The sequence below is a fragment of the Ranitomeya variabilis genome, chromosome 1 (genome assembly GCF_051348905.1).
Source record: "Ranitomeya variabilis isolate aRanVar5 chromosome 1, aRanVar5.hap1, whole genome shotgun sequence".
Classification (NCBI taxonomy): Eukaryota; Metazoa; Chordata; class Amphibia; order Anura; family Dendrobatidae; genus Ranitomeya; species Ranitomeya variabilis.
Genome location: NC_135232.1, coordinates 225,082,925 through 225,101,576, shown reverse-complemented (window position 1 = coordinate 225,101,576; position 18,652 = coordinate 225,082,925). Strand labels below are relative to the sequence as shown.

Below are 18,652 nucleotides of genomic sequence, written 5' to 3'. Positions count from 1 at the left end.
TATCCCCTATAATTATTACACCTAGAACCAGAAAACAGGGTAGTTCTTGGATTCTCTACCGGGAATGTTGAGTCTGGTATCATTAAAACTAACATTCAAGCTCTATATTCTTGCTGCTACAAATGTTTAAACCCATAACAAATTACCGTACATACTCTCATTCAAAGCTAACCCCTCACCCCCAACCAAGACCCACTCAAAATTGAATGGGGTTGCCCGAAACTTAAATATTAACAACCAATCTGTAGGATAGGTCAGCAATATCCGATTTGCAGAAGTCCAACACTCAATACATCCATAGATCAGCTGGAATTTGCTGACGGTTGGTGGATATAAGCAAACTATGAGGCAGAGCATCAGTACATACATTGTCTAATGGATGCTGCTGAATACTGCACCTTTTCTCCTATTCAAGATTCAAGCTAGGGACTAGTTGACTAGTCCAAGAATTGGGTCCCCAAGGCTTCTCCAGCCTGCTCAACTAGACAATACATACAATTAGGTCCAGAAATAAAAAAAATAAAAACTTGTACAGTGTAGGAATCTTTGTGATTTGGGCTCCGCATGCCACTATTTGGGATTTAAAATGAAACAACTGAGATGCAATTGAAGTGTAAACTTTCAGGTTTAATTAAAGGGGTTAAACAAAAATATACCGTGAAATGTTTAGGAATTGCAACCATTTTTCTATTCAAATTTGCCTCTTCAGAGAGGGGAAGAGGACTAGAATTCAAGCACCACCTATTGAAAGTAGCAGTCCTAAAAGTCAGTATCAAGCCTTCAACAAGTCCTGCCATATGACTTAGGATAAAAGCAAAATCAGAATCTCAATTTGCAGACACTTTGTTTCGGGGTGTTGCCCCTCATCAGTGCAAAGTATGAGACGTGATTTGGCTAGGTGAGAGGCTCTGGACTGAGGTCTAAGGCGTAACGTTTCTGCTTGTGGAGGGTGACATGTCACAGTGAGGAGGCTTAAAAGCCATTCATGCTCCACTGGGAAATTAAATATGCAAATTGTCTCTTCAGAGAGTGAGAGGACTAGGGTAGTGATAAGCTTGTGTACTCGTTGCTCGGGTGACCTCCGAGTATTTATGACTGCTCGGAAATTTAGTTTTCATCCCGGCAGCTGAATGATTTACAGCTACTAGCCTGCTTGATTACATGTGGGAATTCCCTAGCAACCAGGCAAACCCCTCATGTACTCAGTCTGGCTACTAGCTGTAAATCATTCAGCTGCCGCGATGAAAACTAAATCTCCGAGCAGTCATAAATACTCGGGGGAAAATCCAAGCAACGAGTACACTCGCTCATCACCAGACTAGAACTTTAGTTCCAGTTATTGGGAACAGCAATCCTAAAAGTCAATATAGACCCCTGAACAAGCCTTGCCATATGACTTGGGAACCAAACTTAGCCAAATCACATCTCTTACTTTGCACTGAAGAGGGGCAACACCCCGAAACACAGTGTCTGCCAATTGAGAAAGTGATCACCTATACTGTGAAGTCGGTAGCTTTCACCACTAGAAATAACTCTTTACTATATGATTAATGTAACTTTGTTCAGCAATCATACATCAGTAACTCACTGCTGGAAAATAAAGTTGATGAGGCCTCATTCATAAGACTTGGTTTCACATATACGTTCTGCTTTATTTTGCAGATAAAACACATACCGTACTTCTACTTTATGAAGTGAATGAGTCCACAATCACACACAGATGTCATCTGGGTTGTATCCAAACGCTGTTAGATTATGCACAAATGTTAAAAACAGAATCATGGACTGAAAACAAATGAAATGTGGTTGTTATGCTACAGCAGGGCAGGATTTATACTAAAATAAGTGAAGTTCTCCAATTGCCAATTATTTGACCTTGTCCCTATCTTTTATGGCAAACACAAGAGTTTAGCAGAATAATCTGGCTCAGTGTGCACATTATACTCAGTGGCACATTCGGGTTCTGCCAGAATCCCATTTTCTTGTGCTTCAGATGGAAGCCCTTGATGGAAAAAGCAAAGTAGGCTAAACCATGGAGAGCATCCAGCCTAAACCTGCATCATTCCATCATCACTAGATGTGGAACCACTCTACCACAAATGAGCCACATCATTCTATATCTCTTATAAAGCCGTTTCACCACATCCAGCCTCAGGTGTGTCTAGAATTAATCTTACCACAAGATATTAGGACCATCCACAACTTGCATAGTTTTAGGCGCTCCCTCAAAACACATTTGTTCAGAGCTGCCTACCACATTAACTAATCAAGGTCATTTTATGCTTTTGTGTGTGTGTGTGTGTGTAGCCCATTCACTATCTCCATCTATCCCCCACCCCCTGAAGATGGCTGGACCATCATTGTAAATACATAATTGTAAATACACACCTGTACTTTGGATCTCCCCCACCTCATTGTAGATTGTAAGCTCTCACGAGCAGGGTCGTCTTATTTTGCTTTATTATTGTATTGCTAACATTGTTACCTATGCTTGTTGTTTGAAACTGTTAAACTGTAAAGCGCTGCGGAATATGTTGGCGCTATATAAAGATTATTATTATTATTTTGTGAGTAATCGGATTATTGTAATTCTATAACGCTCATACAATCTCCTCTCCTGCAGAGTCTCAATTTACTTTATCCTCATTCAGATATTTGTGTTCTGTGTTGTTCCCTGATAGAATACCGACCCATTACTGTCTATGGGGCTGTTCACATGACTGCGATTTTTTATTTTAGCAAAAACTAACTGACAGCAAACAAACCATCCATGTGTTATTTTTTTCTGTCACCTGTCACCCCAAAACTCATATATGAGATAAGGCCACCGGCATCAGGGGCTTATCTACAGCATTCTGTAATGCTGTAGATAACCCCCCCATGTATCCTAAAAGGTAAGAAAAACAGGTTACGGTACGTTCACATTTGCGTTGTGCGCCGCAGCGTCGGCGCCGCAGCGCACAACGCAAACAAAAACGCAGCAAAACGCATGCACAACGCTGCGTTTTGCGCCGCATGCGTCCTTTTTTTAATTGATTTTGGACGCAGCAAAAATGCAACTTGCTGCGTCCTCTGCGCCCGGACGCGGGCGCCGCAGCGACGCATGCGGCGCAAAACGCAAGTGCGACGCATGTCCATGCGCCCCCATGTTAAATATAGGGGCGCATGACGCACGCGGCGCCCGCCGCTAATGTGAACGTAGCCTTATATTATACTCACCCAGGGGCGGTCCCGCTGCGGTCCAGCGCCTCCCATCTTCATACGATCACGTCCTCTTCTTTTCTTCCTGTTGCGGCTCCGGCGCAGGTATACTTTGTCTGCCCTGTTGAGGTCAGAATAAAGTACTGCAGTGCGCAGGCGCCGGGAACGGTCAGAGAGGCCTAGCACCAGCGCACTGCAGTACTTTGCTCTGCCCTCAACAGGGCCGACAAAGTACGGCTGTGCCAGAGCCGCAGCGTGAAGACAAGAGGACCTGATCGTAAAAAGATGGGAGGCCCCGGACCGGACCGCGACGCCCATCGGATCGGACCGCCCCTGCATGAGTATAATCTAACCTGTTTTTCTCATCTTTCAGGTTACATTGGGGGCTTATCTGGCCAAAAGCTTTGAAATGTTTACGGTTTGCAAAAGGGTAGGTCCCCCTGTCATGTGTGTGCCATCCATATACAATTCGGTGTTCTTCCAGCAGCAGCATTTAATCATTTACAATTTCTTATGTTACAGGATCGCAATTTATCAGTAAAAATCGTATGCTCTAATATATATACTTTGCATGGAATCTGATTTTATTTTCGCACCCATAGACTTGAATGGCCGAGTCTCATCGGATTTACAGAAAAAAAAAAAAAATAGTGCTGGCTGTGATTTTTTTTCACATGCAGATTCGGTCAGTGAAAAAACAGTTATCAGCACTGCTCATTGACTAACATTGGCCTGACCGCTGGCTGTTATTCTTCATGGATAGAATTCAAACTGAAAATACAGTTGTGTGAACGAGCCCCTAGAGCAGGGGTCCCCAACCTGTAGCTCGGGAGGCACATGTGGCTCGCGGTCCCATGAATTGTGGCTCGCGGCTGTCTGTCAGCTTGGTGCCTTAGCTCCAGTTGTAGCAAACAGTTATGAAGAGCACATCTGAAAATAGTGAATTTTGTGAGCAGCCCTGCACAGAAGAGCTGATCTGGATGCACATATACTGGTCTTAGGGGTTTTGAGATGATTTAAGTATGGTACGCTGGAGACAAGATGACACCACCTGTCAGAGGAGGTGTTTGAAGCCGGATGTGACAGTGTCTTGGGAGTGCTTTATAGGAGAATACTGAATGGGGGTATTGTAGGAACCCCTGGATCTTTGTATACTGCTTTGGGATGATTGATTTTTGTGGAAAAGCTTTGGTTACCATTACTATGAGGGGGGCAGGAGCTGAATGTGGCTCGCAACCCTCTCTCAAGGCTGGATGTGGCACACGACCCTCTCTCAAGGCTGGATGTGGCTCTCAAGGTCAGAAACGTTGGGGACCTCTGCCCTAGAGAAACGTGGATGCCACACTGACGGCAAAAATAGAGGAAAATCGGAGTCGCTACACTGATTTAAAAGAATAAAAATACAAAAAGAGTAATGTCTGATACGTAACAAGTTATCGGAATAACAGCTTTTTGTGCCGTCCTTCTTGGGGTGTGTGGGGTCTTCCACAGCACCACCCTTTACATGCCAACCCCATTTCCCACCCTTGCGGTTACACATCCGGACACTGGGCATCCCGACAGTAGGCACAATCAGCATGCTGGCACAATACTCGCCATCTCTTATGGGAGGTCTCCCCGCTTTCCCGGATAGTGTGCGCCGTAATAGGCATTAATGGCTGCAGGTATAATATTCTGACTTTTGGGGTCACCCCGCGGTTTACATCATGTGAATGACGCCCATTAGGAAGACATGGAGGGGCTCCCAAGATTGGGCAATAGCCAGAGCAGAAGCGAGGCCACTGGTGGCACACGGACCATGATGAGGGGACGCTGTGCCCACAGCACCCGGCCCGGAATGGTGGAGACTCTGCTCTGATGAAAAGTGATCACTGACAGCCATGCGTGAGGCGGCTGCTCGGAGCACACACACTAACCAGCCGGGTTCCCTCACCCTCCACCCACGTCACCCGCCGGTCACCTACCCGCGGCGCCCGCGAGCACTTCATACACTTGAAACTGGCGGGAAGGGAACAGTGACGTGAGGTTGCTAGGTTGCCCTGACGTCACGCCCCGCTCCCAGAATGCTCAGCGCGAAGGCAGCTTCCTTTGTGTTTCCACATACGGGTATTAGTGCCCCGCCCGCTTCATTCGGTCGGTCGACGTTGTTGATCCGTGTGACCGCAGCTGGCGGCGCCACAGATCCGGACTCCGCGGCAGAAGGCGGGAACCTTTCGCTTTTCTACTAACCATGGCGGTAGGTGTATGCCCGTAATAGCCTACAGGAGCTGCAGGGAGCCCCAGAGCCTGGGAAAATGGCGCCGGAGCTCTGCCATGTTCCCTGCGGCCTGCTCTGTGGTAGCGCCGGATGTCGCTCCATGTTCAGCTGCTGCTAGGCCCCTCGCCCCCAGCAATTCACGTAACAGCGCCATTATCAGCGGCTCACTGGTGTCTTGGCCAGTATGTCCTCCGGTGCGGGCTGCATATAATACCCCCTGTTGGTGTGCACGTATGTTACTAAGCACTCACTCTTAGGCCTCGGTCAGTATTTTACCTCAGTAGTTATCAGCCAAAACCAGGAGTGGGTGATAAATACAGAAGTGGTGACGTATTTCTATTATACTTTTCCTCTTACAGATACAGAGGTACATGCTGAGGTAAAAAAAAAACTCACCAAATACTGACCGTGTGACTGTGGCCTTTTTGGCAGCAGTGTTTAATTTTACAATCTATGTCCTACTGCTGAAGTTGTTGCGAATACTCTGGGTTCCGCAAATCGATCGGCCACGTTGGTAATCTGTAGCCACTGGATGATGGCGCCTTAGAAGCATCTCCTACCTAACGGCACCCGCGGGTCATGGTTTGGTTAGCCAACCAGGCCGGCACAGATTCCTTGGAGGTAGAAGACGATTCTCCTGTGGCCACAGATTAATGATGTGGGTGATTGACTTGGTCCTGCAAATCGACTCGCACCGACCCTACTTGTTATGTGCTACACCATGGAAGTTTAAAATAATAATTAAAGCAAGATTTTTTTCAGTAATTGTAAGCCAAACTAACAGAATGAGGTCTTATTTTAGTGTTGCAAATAACATTTGTAATGTTTTACACCAAAACAAAGGATGTTATTTTGAGGAACATACTTAAAGTGTAATAGAAAAACTTTAAAAAATTGTGAAATTACTTTGGAATGGAGGTTAACATTATTATTATTTTTATGTATCTTTTTTTTAGTCTAGTGACCCAGAGCGGGAAGACGGATCTCCTGGAAGCTTATCACCGACATTAGAAAAACGCATGGAGCATTGTGACCCTTCAAAGTCCCCGAAAGCTTATAGGCATTATTCAAGGTCCCGTTCACGTTCAAGGGAGCATAAAAGGAAGACTGGTAAGCTGGCTTGTTTCAGATATAATTTACAAGTCTAAATTGTTCATGAAAGCATTGTGTGCTGTAAACAAGTGACAAGTACCTTAGCTTATAGCAGTCTCCGGGACATAGTCTGCAGAGCAGCTGGGGTGCACATATCTACTTCAATGATACAAAGAATTACATGGTTCCAATTGGAGTGTACTCTTCAACTGAGAGTCAAGCTATGTTCAGACTAATGTATTTCTGGTCAATGTGTTGTCCATGTGCACAATGAACTGCACGCGGCTGGCTCACGGAACAACGTTAGGCTGCATTCACATGACCATACTTTAGGATCTGTGCTGGTGCTGCAGTTCCTCACCTATTCTAACAACCTCATATATGACAATGAGACAGTTGTTTTAGTCCACGTTCACATATTTAGTATTTTACGTCAATTTCTGTAAACCAAATTCAGGAGTGGAAAAATCAGAAGAAAAGTATAATAGAAATACGTCACCACTTAATCATTTTTCACCCACTCCTGGTTTGGCTAACACAAATAGTGATGTAAAATACTGACCGAATACTCAACGTGTGAATGCGGCCTTAAGGCCAGAAGAAGCACAGTCGTTCTGGGGATTGCGAATAAATAGCACAATCCATAAAATGTGGTTTAGTGACTGCACTTGAGCAGACAGTACATTGCTTTCATGGCAGGCAGCTCCTGCATACATCTGCCATATTGATGAGCACGCGGACCTAGTCACTTAGTCTCAGAATTTCAGTGTTCATCTGAAACAATCTTTTTTCTTTTACTACTTTAACCCCTTAATGACCGTCAATATGTCTTTTAACTGACCTGAGATATAAGAGAATACAATCCCCATACAGGTGACAATCCAGCAGCTGTCGGCTTAACACTATAGCTGACAACTTGCTGTATCAGACACGATCAGTGTTGGCACCGTCCATATCTGTTTAACCCCTTAGATGTAGCTGTCAATAGTGACTACATCATATAAATGGTTAAGTGTGGGGGATTCCTATTTAACCCCATCAGCACCCTGAGATCATGATTCTGTGGTCCTGATTAGTGATGAGCGAATATACTCGTTACTCGAGATTTCCTGAGCACACTCGGATGTCCTCCGAGTATTTTTTAGTGCTCGAAGATTGTTTTCATCGATGCAGCTGAATGATTTACATCTCTTAGCCAGCTTGATTACATGTGGGGATTCCCTAGCAACTAGGCAACTCTCACATGTACTTATGCTGGCTAACAGATGTAAATCATTCAGCTGCAGCGATGAAAGCTAAATCTCCGAGCACTAAAAAATACTCGGAGGACACCCGAGCGTGCTCGGGAAATCTTGAGTAACGAGTATATTCGCTCATCATTAGTCCTGATGTTTGCCTTGACAATTCACAGCCAAATATCAGCCTTAGAGGCTATAGCGGCTTGTTCAGAAGTCAGCGACATTTAGGGTATGTGCACACGTTGTGGATTTGCCTGCGGATTCGCAGCAGTTTTTCATCCGGGTTACAGTTCCACGTAAACCTATGGAAAACAAAATCCACAGTGCACATGCTGCGGAAAATAGCGCGCGGAAACGCTGCTGTTTATTTTCTGCAGCATGTCAATTCTTTGTGCGGATTCCGCAGCGTTTTACACCTGCTCCTCAATAGGAATCCACAGGTGTTAAAATGCAGCTGAAATCCGCACAAAAAACGCTGGAAATCCGCAGGTAAAACGCAGTGTGTTTTTACCTGTGGATTTTTCAAACACTGAGCGGAAAAATCCGCACAGAAATCTGCAATGTGGGCACATAGCCTTCAGTGGTAAAAAAAAATAATTCATTCCTGTCAAGCTACTTTGCATTCAATCCTTATCACCTGAAGGGTTAATAAACTACCTGACAGCAGTTTTTAATATGTCGGGGGGTGTTGTTTTTAAAATTGTATCACTTTTGGAGGTTTTCCAATATCTAGGACCCCAAAAGTCACTTCAAACCTGAATAGGTCCTTCAAGAATATAAGTTTTGTAAATTTCCTTGAAAAATTACTGCTACATTTTTAAACCTCCTAAAAGGCTAACAAAATAAAATAACATTTTACAAATGGTGCTGATGTAAAGAAGACATGAGGCAAATATTATTTATTAATGTTTTTGTGTGGTATGATTATCTGGATTAAAGGGATAAATCATTTAAAGTTTGAAAATTGCACTTTTTTACATTTTTGTCAAGTTTCTGATTTTTGTGTTTATTTATAAAAAAAATCATATATACATTTACCATTAACATAAAGTACAACATGTAACGAAAAAACTTTATCAAAATCATTGATCTGTTAAAGCATTCCAGATTTATTACCACATAAAGGGACTCTGGTCAGATTTCAGAAATTTAGCTCTGTCACTAAGGGATTAAACCATAAAAGGAAGCAATATTGTGCTAAAAAAAAAAAAAAAAAAGTTTTAAACAATATTTTCACTGTAGTTAATTTACAGACCTACATTTCTCTATAGTTTCAGACTAAAACAAGCTCTACTAAAGGTAGTCACACATCCATGTGTCATGTCCTAGTGCCGTTATTTATTGTTTTTTTTATTCTCGAGCAGCACTTGCACCCATAGATTCATTGAGCCATATAATAATAAATAATAATCTTTATATAGCGCCAACATATTCCGCAGCGCTTTACAGTTTAACAGTTTCAAACACAACAGTCATAGGTAACAACGTTAACAATGCAATAATAAAACAAAATAAGACGACCCTGCTCGTGAAAGCTTACAATCTACAATGAGGTGGGGGAGATCCAAAGTACAGGTGTGTATTTACAATGATGTATTTATAATGATGGTCCAGCCATCTTCAGGGGGTGGGGGGGTGGATGGAGATAGTGAATGGGCTACACACACACACACACACACACACACACACACACACTAACTTTGATTAGTTAACACGATAGGCCGCTCTGAACAAATGTGTTTTGAGCGAGCGCCTAAAACTATGCAAGTTGTGGATGGTCCTAATATCTTGGGGTAGAGCATTCCAGAGGATTGGCGCAGCACGGGAGAAGTCTTGGAGTCGGGAGTGGGAGGTACGGATTAGTGCAGAGGTTAGTCGAAAGTCGTTTGCAGAGCGCAGTGGTCGGCTAGGCCTATAGACAGAAATGAGGGAGGAGATATAAGGGGGTGCCGCACTGTGGAGAGCTTTGTGGGTGAGAACAAGTGCTTTGAATTGTATCCTGTAATGAATGGGCAGCCAGTGTAATGACTGGCGAAGAGCGGATGCATCTGAGTAACGATTAGCTAGATAGACAACCCTGGCTGCTGCATTAAGGATAGACTGGAGAGGGGAAGTCGGGTAAGGGGGAGGCCAATTAATAGAGCATTGCAGTAGTCCAGGCGGGAGTGGATTAGGGCGACAGTGAGGGTTTTTATTGTCTCCATGGTGAGAAAAGGGCGGATTCTAGAGATGTTCTTTAGGTGTAAGCGGCACGAGCGGGCAAGAGATTGTATGTGGGAGGTGAAGGAGAGATGAAGGAGAGATCGGAGTTAAACATAACACCCAGACAGCGTGCCTGCTGCTGGAGTGTTATTATGGTGCGACCCACGGAGAGGGAAATGTCAGAATTAGGGAGGTTAGTAGAAAGCGGGAGCAGAAGTTCAGTTTTGGAGAGGTTGAGTTTCAGATAGAGAGCGGACATGATGTTGGAGACTGCAGACAGTCAGTGGTGTTCTGTAGTACAGCGGGGGTAAGGTCAGGGAATGACGTGTATAGTTGTCATCAGCATAAAAATGGTACTGAAAGCCAAATCTGCTGATGGTCTGTCCAGTTGGGGCTGTGTAGAGGGACAAGAGAAGGGGGCCAAGGACTGATTCCTGAGGTACCCCAACAGTGAGAGGAAGAGGAGATGAAGTGGAGCCAGAGAACAGAACACTGAAGGAGCTGTCAGAAAGGTAGGAGGAGAACCAGGAGAGAGCAGTGTCCTTAATGCCTAGCGACTGGAGCCTAGAGAGTAGGAGAGGGTGGTCAACAGTGTCGAAAGCTGCAGAAAGGTCGAGGAGATTGAGCAGAGAGTGGTCACTGTTACATTTTGCTGTCAGAAGGTCATTGGTCACCTTGATGAGTGCAGTTTCTGTCGAAATGTAGGGGGCGGAAACCGGACTGTGAAGGGTCTAGCAGGGAATGAGTGGAGAGGTAACGGGTAAGGCGGGAGTAGATCAGGTGCTCCAAGAGTTTTGAGATGAAGGGGAGATTGGAGACCGGTCTGTAGTTGTTTGTGCAGGATGGGTCGAGGGTGGGTTTTTTTAGTAATGGAGTAATGATAGTGTTTGAAGGAGGAGGGGAAAATGTCAGAGGAGAGGGAGAGATTAAAGATTGTAGTTAGGTGAGTTGTGACGACTGGAGAGAGAGATTGGAGGAGATGAGATGGAGTGGGGTTGGTAGTGCATGTAGCCGGACGAGAAGAAGAGAGGAGCTTGGAGACTTCTTCTGTGATGGGATCGAATGTGGAGAGTGAGCCAGGGGAGATGCAGGGAGGGATGGGAGTCATTGCACTTGGTGTCTGGGAGTGGATTTCCTGACGGATATTGTCTATTTTCTCTATAAAGTGGGAAGCCAGATCATCAGCACAAATGTCTGTGATAGGGTCTTGTGCTTTTGGCCTGAGGGGGGAGTGAAAGGTGTTAAAAATTTTCTTGGGGTTGTTGGCTAGTGAGGAGATCAGGGTGGTGAAGTAGGTCTGTTTGGCGAGGTGAAGGGCAGAGTTATAGGTCCTTAACATAAATTTGAAGTGTATGAAGTCTTCTGGTGTGCGTGTTTTCCTCCATAAGCGTTCAGCACTCCTAGAGCATCGCTGGAGGAATCGGGTTTGCGTTAACTCTGTGTTTGGAGGTTCAGAGGGTGAGGGTAGCTACTTGGTCAAGGGTGCTTCTAAGAGTGTCGTTGTAGTGATGTTCAGCCAGATCAGGACAGGAAAAAGAAGAGATTGGGGACAACGATGAGTGTGGGGAGTCTGAAAGTGTATGAGGGTTAATGGCATGTAGATTTCTGAATGTGTGGTAGGTAGGAGAGTGCTGGGGTGGGTGAGGAATTGTGAGTGTGAAGGATAGAATGTTGTGGTCAGAGAGGGGAAGCGGTGAGTTATCTAGGTAGGAGATTGAACAGAGCCGGACAAAGACCAGGTCCAGGGTGTTACCGTCTTGGTGTGTTTCAGAGGTTGAGAGCTGTGAGAGGCCTAGAGCAGTGGTTAGTGATAGAAGCTGGGATGCAGATGTGGAAGTGGGGCTGTTAATGGGGATGTTGAAGTCTCCCAGGATAAGGGTTGGGAGTTCTGAGGACATGAAGTGCGGCAGCCAGGCAGAGAAATGGTCCAGGAAGTGGGTGAGCCTGGGGGCCGGTATATGACCGCTACTCTGAGGGAGAGGGGACAGAAGAGCCTGGTGGTGTGGACCTCAAAAGAAGGGAATGAGAGTGATGGAACTGGGGGTATAACCTGGAACGTGCATTGTGGGGACAAGAGTTGTTGTGGGTCTTTGGAGAATTGTAAGCCACCATGGGAAATGGCAGCAGGGGAGACAGTGTCAGAGTCCTGGATCCAGGTTTCAGTGAGGGCCAACAGATTCAGAGAGTTGTTCAGAAAGTAGTTGTGCAGGAAAGGAAAACCTAACTGTCCAGAGGAATTACTAGAGGAATCTGATGTATGGTTCCTGTGTGTTAAAGTTGTGTTCGGCGGCGCAACTGTTTCTATATTCTGTTTATATAGGGCGGGGGGAGGAACGACCGTAGGAGAGTGTTAACCTATTGAAGGTTGGTGTCGGCCTTTGAGCCACTGTAGAGACTGCGACAGCACGTTCCCCTTTCTCATACAGAGAGGGAGAAGGAGACTATAAGTTGATATAAAGTTCTGGGGAGGGAAGTTATTGAGGGAAGGGAAGGGTAAGGGCAAGGTTTACTTTGTAATGATGAAGGTAGGGGGGACCAGTTTAGAGGGACAAGGGAGACCAATGGAGGAAAGAGGGGAAATTTTACTATTATGCAAAATGATGGGAGATGGGGTCAAAATTTTGAGCTGGAACATTAGGGGTCTTTCGAATGATACAAGACATAAGGCTATTTTGCAATATATTTTGAAACCGAGACCCTCGCTGGTGTGCCTTCAAGAAACTCATTTAGTTAAAGAAAAAAACGGTATATTGAATAAGAGATGGGTGAGGAAGGCATACCATGCGACATTCTCGGCTTATGCTAGGGGAGTGTCAATACTTGTGCATACAAGCGTACCATTCGAGGAGGTAGAGGTGGTAATGGATAATGATGGACAATATGTATTCCTTGTGTGTAAGGTGTTCGCTAGACTGATATGTGTCGTGTCAGTGTATATTCCTCCACCGTACTCGGGGGGAAAAAATTACAGGAAATCTTTAACATATCTGGTAGGTGGGGAGGAGTCCCATTGCTCATAATTGGAGATGTTAACAATATTATTGATGATCATTGGGATAGGGGGAAACATGCTATGTTGAAGGAGGGGAATTTAACAGCGTTCGGCAGTTATTTGAGAGAAGTGGCATGGAAGGACTTGTGGAGGGTGCGTAATACTGATACATACTGTTTCTCCTGTTATTCGGCGACATATGGCACTTTATCCCGTATTGATATGGCCCTGGGTAATGAAGCAATGGATAGGCTGGTACAGGAGGTGGATTATATGCCCAGAGTAGTGTCGGATCACAGCCCATTGGTAGTATCATTGCAAATTGAAGGCCTTGGGGAGATGGCTAAATTGGGGTGGAAGATTAATCCCTTCTGGTTACAAATTCTTGATGTGGGAAAGATTGGGGAAGAAATAAAGGAATTCTTTACATTTAATGATGGTAGTGCAGCGAAACATGTGGTTTGGGACACCATGAAAGCTTATTTGAGGGGAATATTATCCAAAGAGATATCTAGGCATAAAACACGAACAAGGGACGCTGACAAAGTGATATTTGAGGAATTGAGGGTGGCGGAGGCTGCGCTGCGTAATTTGAGTACACAGGACAATATGAACCGTATGAGGGCGGCTCAGGAGGAGGTGAATAAATTGCATTTACGCAGGGCTGAGAGGACGAGAGCTTTCCAAAAAGAGGCCTTTTACGCGGAAGGAGAGAAGGTGGGCCACCTGCTATCAGTGATAACATCTGCACAGAGGGATTCGTCACACGTATATGCCTTAGAATTGGAGAGTGGTAATATTGTAACACAGGGGGTCCAAATCTTGGAAGGTTTTAAGGGATTCTATAGCAGATTGTATACATCACAAACGGGGCACAGACAGGGAGAAATTGACAGATTTCTTGAAGAGGCAAATTTACCTAGCCTAGAAGTTGGGGATAGAGATTGGTTAGATATGCCGCTTACGGTGGAGGAGCTAGAGGGTGCCTTGGGGTCCATGGCCGGGGGGAAGACTCCGGGGGCTGATGGCATCCCTGTTGAGACCTATAGAACTCTTTCTGAGGAGCTGCTGCCTAAATTGCTGGGGGTATTTGAGAAGTCACTGGAGAGGGGAATATTGCCTACTTCCATGAGGGAGGCCATTATTGTGGTCATTCCTAAGCCGGAAAAAAAACCACGGTTGCCGGAGTCATATAGACCGATATCACTTCTAACAACTGATGTTAAGATTTTGGCCAAGGCCCTGGCGAACAGACTGACCAGGGTGATAGAAAAGGTGGTTCATTCGGACCAATCGGGCTTTATGCCTAATAAATCTACTGCCGTCAACTTGAGAAGGCTATTTCTTAATATGCAGATCCCGGCGGAGAATGCTGGTAGGAGGGTAGTGGTTTCCCTCGATGCACATAAGGCCTTCGATAGTATAGAATGGCAATACCTGTGGTCGGTGCTGAGTCGCTGTGGGTTTGGACCAGTTTTTATCTCGTGGGTGAGACTTATATACTCCTCTCCAGTGGCTAAAATCAGGGTGAATAATGCGGTTTCTGAAGGCTTTCAACTTTTTCGAGGTACGAGGCAGGGGTGTCCGTTGTCCCCGTTGCTGTTTGCTCTGGCTGTGGAGCCTCTGGCAGCGGCTATTAGAGGGTCACAGACAGTAAAGGGGTTTGTATATGGGAAGAGGGAGGAAAAAATTGCTCTGTATGCCTACGACATTTTGCTTTTTCTAGAGGGGCCTGGGGAACCTTTAAAGAATGTTATTTCAATAATTGAAAGATTCGGACAAATTTCAGGATTGGTTATCAACTGGGATAAATCAAGTGTTTTGCAGGTGGATAGGGAAGTGGATTGTATGAGGGAAGTGGAGGAAAGTACAGAATTAAGGGTGGTCTCACAATTTAAATATTTAGGGATCCAGGTAAAAAAATTTGAGGAGCTTAATCTTGAGTCAATATTGTCCAAACTACGAGCCAAGGTCTTGGCTTGGAATAAGTTGCATCTGTCAGTAGTGGGTAGAGTAAATCTCCTTAAGATGGTTGTGATGCCACAGGTTTTGTATGTTTTGCATAATTCTCCGGTATGGATACCACTAACCAGATTCCGTAGATTAAGAACATTATTTGGAGAACTGGTGTGGGGCGGGAGGAGTCAGAGAATTAGGCAGGAGATACTACAGAGACCGAAAGATGAGGGGGGACTTGCCCTGCCTAATCCCTGGTTATATTTTTTGTCTGCGCAGAGCCAACATCTTAGGGGATGGGGGAAAGGGCTTGAGAGGGGTCAGAGTCATAGCAGTCTGGAATAAATTATTGGTGTTTGGCCCTTATCCCAAGGTCTAGAAGCAGGACTATTTAGGAAATCTGGAACTTGTCTTCACACCATAAATTTAATTCATAAGGTTTGGCAGATGCTTAAACGAATAAGGGGAGTTACGAAATTCACAGGGTTTTCACCTATTTGGGATAACCCCTCTTTTCAAGAATTCAATCAAATGGAAGGAATGGGAGAGTGGAGGGAGAAATGTATTTGGTTGATAGGTCAGTGGATCCATGAGGGGAATCTTAAATCTTATGGTATGTTGCAGCAGGAATTTCAGTTCCCAGGGTTACAGGTATATCAGTATAGAAGGGTTCAACACGCTTTTCAGGTGCAAAAAAGGAGAGGGCCTATAAAGATTCAGATTTAATGCTGGACTTTATATTAAATAACAACGGTACAAAGGGGGCAATATCCGGAATATATGGTGATTTACTACACACCTTTCTAATAGATTACCCTATTAAGGCCAGAGAGAAGTGGGAGGCCGAATTGGGGCAAATAGACGACGATAGGTGGGAATCTATATTGGAATACATACCTAGGTTGTCGATGAGTGAACCTGGGAGATTGTCGCAACTGTATGTGGTAAATAGGGCTTATAGGACACCTGATATGTTGTTTAAAGCCGGGTTGAGAGGTGATTCTGGGTGCCCTAGGTGTTCACAGACTCAGGCAGGTATACTGCACATGCTGTGGCTTTGTCCCAGACTATTTGCATACTGGGTTGTGGTGCTGAACCAGATAGGGGTGATATATGGGTGCTCGATTCCCAGGGATCCGGTGGTTTGTGTACTTGGGTATGTGGAGGAAATCATGACCGATGAAACTACTAAAATGGCAATTGCTAGATTATTATTCATTGCACGAAAGGTGATTGCAAGGTATTGGATAAGGGAGGAACCTCCTACTAGACGAGAATTTATTGCGCAGGCGAATCATATTGTCCATCTCGAAAAAAGCATATATAATAAGAGGAATAAGATGGGGGTTTTTTTCAAAAGTTATGGCAGCCATGGCTAGATGGGAACGACTGAGAATTTGTGGTAAAATGATGCTAATAGTGGAATATGTATGTGATATTTATTCCCTTCTTTTTAGGTGCATTGTATGGTGGGAGTTGGTCTTCCAGAGGGGTGGGGGGAGGGAGGGGTTGTTTCTTTTAAGGCCATGTTCACACGATCCTTTTTTTGATCCTTTTTTTTTCAGGTCCTGATTTGGAAAACCCGCAGTGCAAAACTGCACTGCTGATTTTCCTGCAGTTTCTTCTGCAGATTCCTCTGCGGGTTTTCAACAGCACTTTCCTATTGGTGCCTGTTGAAAACAGGAGCTGAATCCGCAGAAAGAAGTGACATGGTACCTCTTTTTTTTCTGCAGGCAAATCCTCGCGGATTTGCCTGAGGAAAAAAAGGATAGTGGGCACAGCGGTTTTTGTTTTCCATAGAGTAACATTGGACTGTACCCTGCATGGAAAAAGGACCTGAAAAAAAAGGATCAAAAAAAGGATCGTGTGAACATAGCCTAAATCAAAAACACAAATGTACCCTGTTATTTGAATGGATTTTATTGTCTTTCTTATGTATAATAACAATAAAAATATTTGGTTCAAAATGATGAAACTCATTGTGGCTGGCAACATCTATATGCTATAACACCTTCACCAAGATAATATCTAGAGTGACCACAGTCATGGGTATACATCAAACAGTGAATAAAACATACAATGCAACAAATGAATTATACCAATCATTATGCAGGCACATTAAAATACCGTATTTTCTGGTGTATAAGACGACTGGGTGTATAAGACGACCCCCAACTTTTCCATATAAAATATGGAATTTGGGATATGCCCGCCGTATAAGACGGGGGTCATCTTATACGCCCAGTCATCTTATACGGCGTGTGGTTCCCAGGGTCTGGAGGAGAGGAAAATCTCCTTCAGGCCCTTGGATCCATATTCATGTAAAAAATAAAGAATAAAAATAAAAAAATATGGATATACTCACCCCTCCGACGAACCCTGGCTGTCACCGCTGCAAGCGTCTGCCTCCGTTCCTAAGAATACAGTGTGTAGGACCTGGGATGACGTCGCGGCTTGTGATTGATCGCGTGAGCGGTCACGCGACCAATCACAAGCCGCGACGTCATGGAAGGTCCTTCACTCTGCATTCTTAGGAACGGAGGCAGACGCTTGCAGCGGTGACAGCCAGGGGCCGTCCGAGGGTGAGTATATCCATATATTTTTTTTTATTATTCTTTATTTTTTACATGAATATGGATCCCAGGGCCTGAAGGAGAGTTTCCTCTCCTTCAGACCCTGGGAACATCCAGGATCGCTCCCTGCACACGCCGTACCCGGCGTATAAGACGACCCCCGACTTTTGGGACAATTTTTAGGGGTTAAAAAGTCATCTTATACGCCGGAAAATACGGTATGTTGCTAGAGTGGCAGATGACACAGGAGACCGCAAGCAGAGGGAGTTTATACCATTAGAGTCTATTGCAGCAGATGAGACAGCTATCAGAGGTAGGAAGTTGCACCATTTGAATGTATTGCAGGAGACAGCAAGCAGAGGGAGTGTATACTATTAGTCTATTGCAGCAGATGAGACAGCTATACACTTATTTAAAGTGTCTGTCTCCAAGCCTTAAAGAGGTCCTCCAAGAAATGTTTTAGCATAAATAGATACACATTTAAATAATAATCATTTTTCTAAATATATCATTTAGCAAAAATGTACGCTTTATTTACTGCACGCTGTCTGTACTCAAAGATGGCAACTACCATCAATCACGCCCCAACCTAGATTTCAGATGCCTTTTCTCCTACGCCTCATTGGGGGACACAGGACCATGGGTGTTATGCTGCTTGCCACTAGGAGGACACTAAGTAAACACAAAGAATTAACTCCTCCTCTGCAGTATACACCCCTTAACTGGCCAGTAACGACCCAGTTCTTGCTTAGTGTCTGTAGGAGGCACTTGGGTCTTTTTAAGACCCCCCAACGTATTTTATTTTTATTTTTCTGTAAAAAGTTTTTTATTTTTTAATTAACCGGAGTGAAGGGGGCGACGGATTCTTTTTCAGGGTCCGTTCTCCCCCGAACCATCAACAGGCGAGCACAGCGAGTATACCTCCCCGTACCTCTCCTGCGACGTTTGGGGCAAGCCTAATCTACGCTAGGGTGACGGTTCCTATACGGTCCCGATCTCCCCCCCCCCCCCCCCCCCCCTGTAAGATGGCGAGCACATAAGTATACCTTTCATGTTCATCTACTGGGTTCCACCGCACTCAAGCCCTCACCTTTGCGTCTTGTAGTCCCCACAGTAGCCGTAAGCCCCCTGCGGCAGGCAC

The 18,652-nt window shown here is 44.8% G+C and overlaps 2 protein-coding genes across 3 annotated transcripts in view; one reads left to right on the top strand and one right to left on the bottom strand.

The window, feature by feature from the left end:
- The window catches only part of KNTC1 (kinetochore associated 1), a 352,480-nt gene extending 347,085 nt beyond the window's left edge, over positions 1 to 5,395 (bottom strand). The window contains exon 1 of the mRNA XM_077293161.1: positions 5,166 to 5,395. The gene's annotated coding sequence lies outside the window, so the exon portion shown is untranslated. The remainder of the gene's footprint in view (positions 1 to 5,165) is intronic.
- Positions 5,292 to 18,652, top strand: part of RSRC2 (arginine and serine rich coiled-coil 2) — a 64,501-nt gene continuing 51,140 nt past the window's right edge. For both annotated transcript variants that reach the window (XM_077293162.1, XM_077293163.1), the window contains exons 1-2: positions 5,292 to 5,437; positions 6,415 to 6,568. In XM_077293162.1, coding sequence (XP_077149277.1) covers positions 5,432 to 5,437; positions 6,415 to 6,568 — 160 coding nt within the window. In that variant the 5' untranslated portion in view covers positions 5,292 to 5,431. The remainder of the gene's footprint in view (positions 5,438 to 6,414; positions 6,569 to 18,652) is intronic.